The following is a 12,847-nucleotide window of genomic DNA, read 5'->3' on the forward strand; positions in this document are numbered from 1 at the left end:
GGGGCTTAGGCCAAATCCTTTCAGGAAAAAGCCAATAGCACAGCCATTTGTTAGATTTTGTTCCAAGTTATTTAGCACACTGTAAAGAATTATTTTATTGACTGAGTGAAAACACAGTAAAGTATCTTCAACACAGGAGAAGACCATTGTAGTATAGTAGATTAATTTCACTTGATTACTTCTGGGATTTGATCCAATTGGACGAACCTTATTTAGTGGTCTGCTGTGCCAACGTGAAGACCGGTCAAGTTCCATAGATGGCAATAGGTGTGTCGATGAGAGATGCCAAATTCGGGAGGAACAGTGATATGCATTGAATTAGCTAATCGTCTCCAACTTCAGGCCACTTAGTGTAATCTTCTGTAATGTGGAGTGGGTGTAGTTGGAATTCATTCACTATACTTAAGTGAATGTAATCCCGCTGTGAATTGCACGCTACTAAGGAGGCAGTTCTACAGAGGGGAAACCCAACCACCACTAAAGCACACATGAGAGGGGTCTATTCACCATTCTGGGGGCATACAATTGTCGACCTTCAAAAGAAGACCTTTGTCATTCAATGAGGTAGCTGAATGTCTCCGTCCATCTCAGTTGACAGTTTTAGGGTGCAGGATGTTAGGAATCTAGTTGGAGCTAGTTGCTAGTTGCTTGCTTCAGTAAAATGTTAGCCGCTTTAAACTGGATGTTTTACAAAGATTCTCTAACTCCTTGATTAAATCTATTCAGTTTAAGTGCTACAGTATACAGTACTTCCTTGAACATCTTACTCACAAAGGGGTGCGTGACTCAATGTTTTCACATTTCTGTGCATCTTTCAGTTTACCAGACAGCTGAAACCGCGTATTCATGCTCTCTGATTGGCTCAGTCTTTCTCTCTGTGCCTAGTGTATGAGGTGGTGACAGTGACAGGTGATGTGAAAGGAGCAGGGACTGATGCTAACGTCTTTGTCACCCTCTTTGGAGAATGGGGCGTCACTCCCAAAGTTCACCTGGCCAGCAAGTAAGTTTGTTTTTCACACTATCTATCCATACAAGTCCTTCTGTTTTCACCAATGAATCCACTGGACTATTGATTCATGTAATAGTGTCAATGAGTATGTTTTTCTGGTGTTTGGATGATATACTAGTGGTTAATCATGAATTGGCAAACTAGGAATAAATTGTTAAATGACCCAAAGGTGACCCAAAGGTCCTAATGGCATTGCCAAACATTATTTAAAATAAATATTCACAATCCTTCAGAATATTATCTTATTATCAATACATATTTCATATGCAGAATATTATCTTATTATGTTTTCATGGTGTCTGTAGAGGCATATCCTGTTTTCATATGATAAATACATGTTTCATATTAAACATTACACATACAGTAGGTTTCATTTTGAAATGTTCATGCTTTTTCAGACATTCACTTTGCCTAGTGACTTTGGAGTGACTAGTGGTGGTGTGGTAGGTGAGCCTGTAATTAGTATCATTTTCACAGAAAAGGTCCAATAACCCCTTTTCTTCTATAGATTTCCTATGGGACTTACCGTATTAGCAACTCTTGGGAAGTGGTTAGGTGATTGTACTGCACAGCTGTTCTAAGTTACAACAAATCCATAAACAGTACATACATATGTAGACATATACAAATATTTTGAAAGTGTTACGGGTGGACACACCCAGGTAACAGACTGACGCAGGAACAACCTTAGCTCCAATCAGGCTCAGACACAAGACTATTATTGTTGTTTTATGAGTTATATGCTGTCAGGCATTCATGAGAGCTGTCAGGGAATGGTATTCATCATGACATTTATGGTCAAGTTATGACACTCTGGGATAAAACAAAACGTTTAGGAAAAATCCTTATTGTCCTGATTAAGTCAGTCGCCGAAACATTGGTTAATAGTTTAAAGAGAAAGGATCGTATGGCTACTCTAGTCTTATAACGGGATTCAAGCATTTTTCATCAGACAAGTCTCCTTTTAAAACTGAGGCTCATTAAGAAAGACACAAAGGAATGGAGGTTCATTAAGAGCGGGAGGTAATGGGACACTTCTTCTTAAGGCCTTATATGAGTATGATTCTACTGAGATAATGGCGGATGATGGATATCTAGTAAGCATGGAAAGCACCATAACATCTAGTATGCCGGTGGCCGTATATTTGTGGCCTAGTTGTGCTTCTTTAGCTGCGTTGCTATTGATGTACTGAACACGTCACGTCCACAACTAGTTTTTCATCCCTGTGTCATGAGGAGGCGATAAGAGAGAGAAGTGTCAATCAAGAGCCATGAATATTTATGAGACATGCTCACACCCACTCCATCCTATCCAAAGAGGCCGGGGAGAATTCATCCCGCAGAATAAGAGTGAGACATGTATCAGTTGTGCTGAAATTCAATACAGACTGTTTGGAACAAATTGATGCATCGGAGAGATACTTGAAAGCTGATGAATGCCAGAGAGCGTACACACACACACACACACACACACACACACAGACACACAGACGCACGCACACTCTACTGATTGTCTCTGGAACGAATACTCTGGCATAACAATTGTTGCCATAGTGATGTTAATCTTTGATTTCTACCCCCCTCCCCTTGCCCTCCCCTCTCCAGCACTGAAAAGAGGTACCCCACTAAAGTATTACACACACACACACACACACACACACACACACACACACACACATGTATGTTTGTACAGTATGCAGGCATACATGAATGTACATTTACATACCATCACACAGACTCTCTCTCACACACACACACACACATGAATACACACAAACATGCAGAAGCACATATACTTTCCTACACAGACACGTACACAAATCCTGAGACACTCTCATGTCTCTCATGTCTTCTGAGTATGACACTGTATGCAAGGACAGCCACATTTAACCATGGGACTGCTCACGTAGGCACAGATGTTTGAATACTTCACGTAAACACACACACACACACTCACACACACACATACAGACTCTACACATGCACACACACACACACATCATCCATGAGAGAACTGACACTACATGATGTTAGTTTAAAACATAGCGTAAAATGTGACTAACAAAACATCAAGCGTGCCATTTCTAAATGCTGGGCTGCGTTCTTCCATACAGTCAAATGCTGGACAGCCACTCGGTAGTAAGGATCAGATGTCACATGACATGATTAGCCACCAACAAAAGGGCATCATGTGATGTTGCCATGTGATACCTTACACACAGACACATTATGTAGTCACGCTCATATAATGGAATCAATCACAATGATGAGGTACACCATCATGATTTTATTGGACCACAGCCAAGTACACAACCGTCAATCATCTGAGTTAAGATTCAGATGGAAAAACTGACTGAATCACGGTGTAGGATTCAGTCAGTTCATGATGACTCGGACTGAATCAGCTCGATGTGATGGTTCAGATGGAGTCAAATGGATCTGAATCTTCTCAGAGGCTCAGGGGCTGTCCTGTATGGAATCATCTCATGTGTTGCATCATGACGGAAGGAGTCTGTGACCGGGGTCCCGGTGGAGACTGGACAGAGAAGCGGTCAGAATGCAACATTTTGGAAATAGAATGGAATTTGACAGGCAGCTGTCTGAATTGCATTCATTTCCAAAGTTTGCTTGTTGGTCAAGTTTTTTTTTTTTTGAAAATGTGTCAGAATATTTGTTTGAAACTCTGAATACATGAACAAGAGAAAAGACATAATATCTGCGTAATGTAACTGAGTTTGTGTTTTGAAGAGGACATTTAAGGATTCAAATGACTGATGACTTTGCGTTTTGATTGTGAAGATGCCTGTATATGTTGGGCCTAGAACCAGACAAAGCTGTGCATTCAGTATGCATACAAATAGACAGCTGAGTTGGCTGGGAAGTGTTAATATTGACTGATGATGATTTTGGCTGACACCATGTCTTAATTTAGGACCAGACATGGCAACAGACAGAATACTGTATCTGGCTCAGTCTCTCATGTGGCTTTTGTTTCTTCCCCTCAGAAATCGAACGGCATTCGAGAAAAATAAAACCGATGTATTTCGAATAAAGACACACAATGTGGGGACAATACAGAAGCTAAGGTACTCTCTCTCTCTCTCTCTCTAACACACACACACACACACACACACACACACACACACACACACGTGGATACCTGGATATGACCATACACATCACTAGTGCTTGAAAAATACTATAGTGATACAATTAACTAGTGTACTGTATGTACTGTATATTATACTGTGTAAATGTGTGTGTGTGTGTGTGTGTGTGTGTGTGTGTGTGTGTGTGTGAATGTGTGTGTGTGTGTGCGTGTGTGCATGTGCGTGTCTGTGTGTGTGTGTGTGTGTGTGTGTGTGCGCACGTCTGTGTGGGTGTGCTTGTGTGTGCGTGTGTGCGTATGCATGTGTGTGTGTGTGTGTGTGTGTCAGAATTGAGCATGACAACACAGGCATGAACGCGGGCTGGTTCCTGGACCGTGTGGTGTTGACGGACATGAGTCGGCCACACATGCGCTTCTTCTTCTCCTGCCAGAACTGGCTGAGCCGGGAGGACGGAGACGGACTCACCTACCGAGACCTGCTGGGCAGCCTCAACCCTATGGACGTGCCCAAACGTACGCCACACCACAACACAGCATCCGCACCACAACATCACCAGCGCACATGCATACTGTACCTACTACACCATACAGTAATTTACCACAGATAAGCCGCATTGTGTATAAGCCGCAGGACAGTGTTATACGCAAGTCAAAAGAAACAAAACCATATTAACATCATATTACAGTAACTGCCGCCCTGTATTAACCTCATAGCGGAAGAAATTTAGCAAAATCAATGTATAAGCCGCGGCTAATAGTCAGGAAACTACGGTATATCCTTATGCTATATTGTGCATTTACACAGACATGTCTTTTAGATTTTGACATTACATGACTAACATTGATACAGCAGATTGCTTTCATACTAAACTTTAGCATGCAGTCACTCAGTCATCTTTGGAAGTATACTGGACACGTAGGCGGCATGACACGGCAATAGAGAAATGAGAACTCCATTGTTTTTAACAGAGCAAAGCCCACTAGAAATGTCTGCCGCTCGGCAGCCGCACAGGGCAGGGGCGGAGTGGGACACAAAAATCCACCGGGAATATTCTGACCACACCGGCCCCCCTACCGAACCAAAAAAATGCCAGCACCACGCATTCTTACATCTCTACCTTGCCCTCTCCTTGGGCCTGCCACAGGGTGACAAAAGAAGATAGAACTGAACAAATTGTATGTTTTTACACAATTAACAGATTATAAAAGACTACAAAAATGAAAAGAGTTCATGAATGGGGGAACAAACAAATAGTGTGATTTTACTCCAAAGCTCTAACCGCAAAAGCTAATAGAGGGCTGTAAGTGCATAAGCCAACAGTTGCAGGGATAGGTTTACCTGTCTTCCCATCTCCACACACATGCATGGCCACATACACACTCTATACCTTAGGACACAAAAGCTTTGTTAATCCCGATGGTTGCAGGTTACAGGGACATCCAGGCAGTCACTCAATGTGACGTGACATGCACACCGCGCACTTGCACGTGAATGTACAACAATGCACGTGAATATACATTTGACAAAGAAATGGCTAACAATGTGCAGGCAGTGTGCGCAGGCCTTATGTCTTATGTTTCAGTTGATTAGTGTCAGTTTGTCTTTTGTTGTTTTGGAAGTGCATGCACTTCACTTCATCCAATATACAGTATGTCACCAGTGGAGGATATCTAGATTTTATGTCCATATAATATGACGTTCTGTTTGGATGTGTTGTAGGCTACACATTATTTGTGTTTATTTGAATGCAAACGCGTTCTTTTTTTGCAGTGAACAAATACATGTTGAGTGTATTTACAGCAGATGTTAAGGGCAGTGGAACAGACGCTGATGTGTTTCTTAACATCTTTGGAGCGAAAGGCGACACAGGTGTGTGAGTGTGTTTTTGAATATGCTAATGACACCTACTGTATTTTCTACAGAGCATTTATTTACAGTATGTGTATGTATGACGTACAGTATGTAAGTATGTCATGTATGTATGTATGTACAGTATGTATCGTATATGTACGTAGTAATATTTGTGCGTGTTTATACATTACGTTACAGGTGATCGTAGGCTGGATAGCAAAGATAAAGATAACTTTGAGAGGGCAGCTGAAGACAAGTTCATTCTTGAGGCTCCAAATCTGGGTCGTATTCAGAAGATCACCATAGGGCACAACAACAAGGGCGGCTCAGCTGGGTGGTGCCTTGATAAGGTGTGAACACTATTACAGCAGACACATGCACTCCAAGCACTCACAGCAAGTTTCAAGTCAACCAAAGATATGAGGTCACTTCCTGTTTGGCGGCTTTGTTGCCGATTTCAATTGGCTGTGCCAAACCTTTTGTAAAAAAAGAAACTCATACATACTTTGTATACTATAACGTCATTCATGACTCACAAACAGTATACGTTCAGTTCTGAAACGAGCTGCTGGGATGCCCATTAGTAACTGCCAGTCTTTGGTATCATTTTTCACTGAAAAAGTTGCTTAAATAAGTGCCCAGTTTGATGAAGTGAAGAGAGGAAAATCAGGCACCATACCTCTTGATTGCCTCTGTTGGCCTGTATGTAACCATGTGGGGCACTGATCACTGCCTGGGCCCTCACAACTCTCATGGCGGAAGAAAGTTACATAATAGTTAGAAAAGGTAGAAACACAATGGGTGCCTATACGCAGCTTCGCTGCTTGGCCCCCAGATACTGTATAGCCCATAGCTATAACCATGTAAAAACAAAATGTTGTAACAGTTTTGTTGTGTTTCTTTGTGTGTGTGTTTAGGTGGTGATAGATGACATAGGAAATAAAGAGGTGTATGAGTTCCCTTTCGACAACGCCTGGTTTTCCCTCGACGACGGCGATGGCAAAATACAGCGGGACGCACTGGTGGCAGCAACAGGCCAATCGACCGGTAAAACCAAACAAAAACGATTAACACGAGCAGTCCATTGAATTTGTAAAACACGATGTAGTCAATAGTCAATAGTCATCACAATCATGATCCTACCCACACATTACATAGCACAACACCAGAAACTCATAGCCTGGTCCAGCCAAACTCGTCATAATGTACAGAGAGAGAGACTTTCCATTGCCAAGCAGGTGGATTCGACTTCATGTAGCTGCCTGCAGTCATCTTAAGCTGACTGCATACGTGATACGAGACTCATTACGTTTTCAACCCTTACGTCATGCACAATCCCAGGTTGAAAATGTATCTCACGTGCGGTGCGGATCATTATAACTAGAACAATACTTAATACTGTTGTTTTTGTTATAGTTATAGTATGAACATCGATCCCTCTACTCTTTCTATGTTCACATATATGTCTATACAGGAGTCATCTACAACGTGCAGGTGATGACAGGTGACGTTCGTGGGGCAGGGACCAACTCCAAAATCCACCTGGTGATGTACGGGAAGAAGGGACTGACTAACAGCGGCAAAGTGTTCCTGGAGGGGGGCACGTTTGAGCGCGCTCAGATCGACATCTTCAACGTGGACATCTGCACGCTGCTCAGCCCCCTCAGCAGGGTGACCATCGGACACGACAACGTCGGGGTCAGCTGTGGCTGGCACTGCGAAAAGGTGTGTGAGTATGAATTTGAGCATATGTGTGTGTGTGTGTGTGTGTGTGTGTGTGTCTGTGGACTGGAAGTTGTGATAGAAGAAAGGGAAGACATTCATATACTGTATTTCATGTGCTTGTGCTTAATATTAGAACGTATCTACAGTCTGAAACCGTTCTCACCCTTTGAATGAAAGAGAGAGATAAAGAGAGAGTGTGGGAGAGAGAATGAGTGCATAATATTCAGTGGTCAACTTATTTTTTCTGACCTTTTCTATGTGTGTGTGTGTGTGTGTGTGTGTGTGTGTGTGTGTGTGTGTGTGTGTGTGTGTGTGTGTGTGTGTGTGTGTGTGCGTGTGTGTGTGTAGGTGACGGTGTACTGTCCCTTCACTGGGATAGAGCAGGTGTTTCCTTGCAGTAAATGGCTGGATGAAGATGAGGGGGACGGCATGGTGGAGAGAGAGCTTTATGAGATGGTCTCCCTCAGACAGAAAAGACAGAAGAGTGAGTAACACACACACACACACACATACACACACACACACACACACACACACACACACACACACGCGCGCACACACACACACACACACACACACACACACACACACACACGCTCACACACACACACACACACATGCCCTGTAGATGGACAACATTTACTGTGTACAGATGTGTGTTAATATTTTTGTCTATCTATCTATCTATCTCTCTATCTATCTATCTGTCTGTCTGTGTGTGTGTCTGTCTGTCTGTATTTAGAGTACCCATGGTCGCTATGGGTCTGGACGTCGGATGTGAAGGGTTCAGGCACGGATGCCCAGGTGTTTGTGCAGGTCTACGGGGAGAAGGGCAAGAGTGATGAGTTCAAGCTCCAGAACAAGTCAGACAACTTTGAACAGGCACAAGTCGACAAATTCATGGTGAGAGTCTGTGTGTGTTTGTGAGCCTGTATTTGAGTGTGTGTGTACACTACAGTGTATGTGTGTGGAAAAGAGAGAGAGAGAGGTGGGGGGTTGAAGAACAAGAGAGGGAGTCCAAACATGCTTTGTGCTTCATCCCTGCCCCTCTGCCATAGGTGGAGATGCCCGACATTGGAAAAGTGAGAAAGCTCCGAATCTGGCATGAGAAAAGAAACCCCTTCTCAGGCTGGCACCTCAACAGGGTCTGTCTGGAGCACATGTCCTAACACACACACACATTCACATTCCACATGGTACACATATACATAGACATTGTACAAATATCATACTCATACAGTGTACATATACGTTTTTTGAAATATGTATTTATATAAGAGGTTTGTAGTTTATTAATTGTTAAATTGTAAAGTTACATTGTTAAATTGTTAAATCTCTTCTCTGTTCCTCCAAAGTATACAGTATATCCAACCCCTTGTGGCCTTAAAATGGCTTCAAACTTTACACCTTCCTCCTCAGTTTGGGAAATGAGATAGATCTGGTCCCGCCCCACTCTTTTCACACACTTTTCACCTGCTACTGAGTGCTACACGTTTGCTAACTTTATTGATAACTGTTCCAAGGATTGGTGCTGTACCTTTATGACACACAAAGACTTTGAGCCCACCTGGGCTTTGATTGATCAAAATGTAGATCCAGAGCAGAAGTCCTAGGTCATGACATTGACTGCTTACTTCGCTCATATTTCTTGCAAAAGATGTCAGCAAGGTTAAAAACTTGATTTTCTTTAACAATATTAATTTGGGCCAAGTAGCACAAGTTTGCATATACATTTATACTTGTCTTTGTGTAGGTAACACTGATGAACACACTAACTAAAGAGAAGTACAAGTTTGCCTGTGGCCGTTGGCTGGACATCAACGAGGATGATCAGGAAATCATCAGAGAGCTGCCGGCAACAGGGCCCCTTATTCCAGAGCCATTGCCACGTAAGACAACACGTGCGCGTGCACACACACACACACACACACACACACACACAGAGACAGAGAGTGAGAGACAGAGAGAAAGAGAGAGAGATCCTGCATTGAGATCATTGGAAAGTAATGAAAAAGTGTCTATCAAAGCAAGTGATTAAATTGTGATTTAAATTGTGTACAGATTTCCCAACCGATTGAGTTGATGTTGTTTGTCATGCGGGTGTATTTATCCCACCACTAGTCATCAAGTACCGCGTGACCATCTGCACGGGGAACGTGAGTGGGAGCGGTACGGACGCCAGCGTGTACATGACTCTGTTCGGAGACCTGGGTGACACGGGCGAGAGACTCATGTTCCAGAGCCAGAACAACGTCAACAAGTTTGAGAAAGCCAACGTGAGTACTGCAGCCCAGTCTACAGCGCCTGGGTTTATTCTCATCGAGAACAGTGAAAGAAGTCAGATAAACACAGGATGAACACAGGGGTGAGAGCAATTGGTAGAGTAGGCATGGAGAATTATTGATCAGCTTGGTAGAGATTGACTGATAAATTAGATTTAGATTTGATCATACACATATGTGGACACACACACACACACACACACACACACACACACACACACATCCCAAAATAAAAAGCAGAGATGTGTTTTTCTACACCGTATATGGTGGGCTCTGTGTGCAGGCGGACGAGTTTTTGGTTGAAGCGGTGACGCTAGGCCAGGTTCGGCGGGTCCGGGTCGGCCATGACGGTAGAGGCGGAGGCTGCGGTTGGTTCGTGGATAAAGTGTTGATCCGTGAGGAGGGCCAACCAGAGGCGTCCGCTGTGGACTTCCCCTGTTACAGGCAGGACAGCTAGCCAATCGCATGCTGTTTCTCACTATATCATTTCCTCCTCAGAATCTGTCTGAGCATCTGTCATCCACTATTGTGTTTTTCATTGTTACTGACTTTCAGCAGGCTTGTGCAAAATTCAGAATTTAATTGAGAATGACTCCTAAATTCCAATTCAAATCTTGAATTTGAATTGAATTTGAATTGAGGTCAAAAACAGGATGTAGAATTACAATTCAAATTGAATTAAAGGAAGTAGAATTCCAAATTCCAATTCCAAATTCCAATTCATGAATTGAATGGAGGCCAATTCTAAAATTAGGAATTGTGCACAAGCCTGACTTTAAGTAGTAAAAAGCTACTTCAGCTAACCCTGGGGAGCCGTGGAATATTCTCTGGGCTTCTCACACATAGCAGCGCACACCCTCACACACTTCTCTGATAGCCTGTTTAACTCAGTGGCTAATGAAGCAGCGTTGGGTTACCACGGTTGCTAATGGAGCCTAAAGGGAAACATGAGCTAAACTGCCAAACCACACACACTCACTCTCTCACTCTCTCACTCGTGTTCTTTCTCTGTCTCTCACGCGCTCACTCTATACCAATTACTGTAACCCATTAGGACTCATTCTTGCTCTCGCACGCATTCTATTTTCACACAAACACACACATGTATACATTCTCCCTATGTTTCTCAGTTTCTTTCTCTCTCTCAACCCCTCTCCCCCTCAACCCACACACACACACAGACAAGCAAACAAATCCACTCATGTCCTATTCTACTGTCTCTATCAGATGGTTAGATCGTAATGAGGACGATGGACAGATTGTGAGAGAGCTGGTCCCCACGGGAGATGGGCAGCGTCTATACAGTGAGTTTAGAAACATATACTCATTGACACGCACACATGTACGCATGGCACACGCACACTCACACACTCATGCACACACACACATACACACTACACACACACACACACACACACACACACACACACACTTACAAACACAAACAACACAGGTCACACAGATACATAGTACAACTACAAGTACAAGTACACCTTATGTGCTGGTTCTCTTAGCTTCTGCTGTTACCATGAGCACTGGTTTAGTTGACATATCCAGCATTAACCAAACAGGCCAAACATCAGGTCTGAGGTCCAGTACATGTCCTTTTCCGTTCCAGACGTGAGCTACCACATTGCCATCAGGACAGGCAGTATAAACGGAGCCAGCTCTGACTCCAAGGTGTTTGTGAAGCTCTACGGGGAGAAGGGAGACACAATTAAAGCTCTGCTGCTCGTGTCTGATAACGACCTGGGGAACTACTTTGAGACGGGACAGGTGGACACCTTTACACTGGAGACGTACGACATTGGGAAGGTGAGGGGGTTTATGAATCGACTGTAATGCTGTACCAACAACTTTACTTTGCCATGACAAAAAACAGACTACACCGTTTTAGAAATTGGGGAGCAAGCTTACCCAATACAATATATTTGAATTATATTTTACAACTGTGTAAACTCACACTTCTGCCCATTCAGCTAGACCAGGGGTCGGCAACCTTTGAGACCTCCAGTGCCAACTTCAAAATTTCTAGTCAATGAGTGTGCCACTATCAACAATAATGGTTAAAAAACACACACAAACAACGGGAATATAAACCGCTCACAAAAAGTAAGGAAACTTGACTTTGGCCCATTATATCTCCCCTTTAGGAATACCAACCAGTAAAGTGTTTCATATCATTTTTATCGTTGATTTGTCACCTTTACAATGATGTATAGCTTGTAAGCATAGGGCAATCGTGGAATGAGCAATACAGCCAAATGTCTGAGTAGTGCCAACCAAAAATGTGCCAAAATGGCCAGTAATAGGGTTCTGCTGCCAGACATCTCGTTTTGGGTTTCAAGTGCTACCAGGTGAGTTTAGATACCGGGATGAGATTCTGGAGCCAGTGGCAATTCCATATCTCCAGAATATGGGACCAAATGCCATCCTCCAGGATGACAATGCTCGCCCCCATAGAGCTGGGATCATCAGAGAGTACAGTACCTCCAGAATTTGGGAGTGGAGAGGATAGAGTGGTCTGCCGTGACGTGAGTCCAGACCTCAACCCAATTGAACACTTGTGAGTTCAGCTTGGACGTGCTGTACGTACCAGAGTCACCAACAGAACCAGGTTGGCTGACTTAACAGATCCTTATCGAGGAATGGAATGCCATCACTGCAGAATGTAGCCAGGTTGGTGACCAGCATGAGAAGAAGGTGCCAAGCTGTTGTGGCTGCATATGGATCCTCTACACGCTACTGAGGACCCTGACACTGAGTATAAAATGAACGAATGTATGCCTAACATGTTTTGTTTTCCTCATTTCTGTGGGAGAGTGCAATCGTCAATGCTTGAAGTAACAAAAGTGAATTCCAACAGCATA

The 12,847-nt window shown here is 43.3% G+C and overlaps 1 protein-coding gene across 1 annotated transcript in view; it reads left to right on the forward strand.

Annotated features, from left to right (window-relative positions):
- LOC134100384 (lipoxygenase homology domain-containing protein 1-like) overlaps positions 1 to 12,847 on the forward strand; it is a 33,717-nt gene that overhangs the window by 1,096 nt on the left and 19,774 nt on the right. The window contains exons 4-18 of the mRNA XM_062553560.1: positions 886 to 1,000; positions 4,015 to 4,095; positions 4,447 to 4,631; positions 5,890 to 5,988; positions 6,169 to 6,320; positions 6,888 to 7,017; positions 7,448 to 7,695; positions 8,044 to 8,179; positions 8,438 to 8,598; positions 8,754 to 8,840; positions 9,449 to 9,584; positions 9,817 to 9,971; positions 10,261 to 10,421; positions 11,205 to 11,281; positions 11,596 to 11,792. Of these exons, the coding sequence (XP_062409544.1) occupies positions 886 to 1,000; positions 4,015 to 4,095; positions 4,447 to 4,631; positions 5,890 to 5,988; positions 6,169 to 6,320; positions 6,888 to 7,017; positions 7,448 to 7,695; positions 8,044 to 8,179; positions 8,438 to 8,598; positions 8,754 to 8,840; positions 9,449 to 9,584; positions 9,817 to 9,971; positions 10,261 to 10,421; positions 11,205 to 11,281; positions 11,596 to 11,792 (2,120 nt within the window). The remainder of the gene's footprint in view (positions 1 to 885; positions 1,001 to 4,014; positions 4,096 to 4,446; positions 4,632 to 5,889; positions 5,989 to 6,168; positions 6,321 to 6,887; positions 7,018 to 7,447; positions 7,696 to 8,043; positions 8,180 to 8,437; positions 8,599 to 8,753; positions 8,841 to 9,448; positions 9,585 to 9,816; positions 9,972 to 10,260; positions 10,422 to 11,204; positions 11,282 to 11,595; positions 11,793 to 12,847) is intronic.

This window comes from Sardina pilchardus, chromosome 14 (assembly GCF_963854185.1).
Source record: "Sardina pilchardus chromosome 14, fSarPil1.1, whole genome shotgun sequence".
Taxonomy (NCBI): Eukaryota; Metazoa; Chordata; class Actinopteri; order Clupeiformes; family Clupeidae; genus Sardina; species Sardina pilchardus.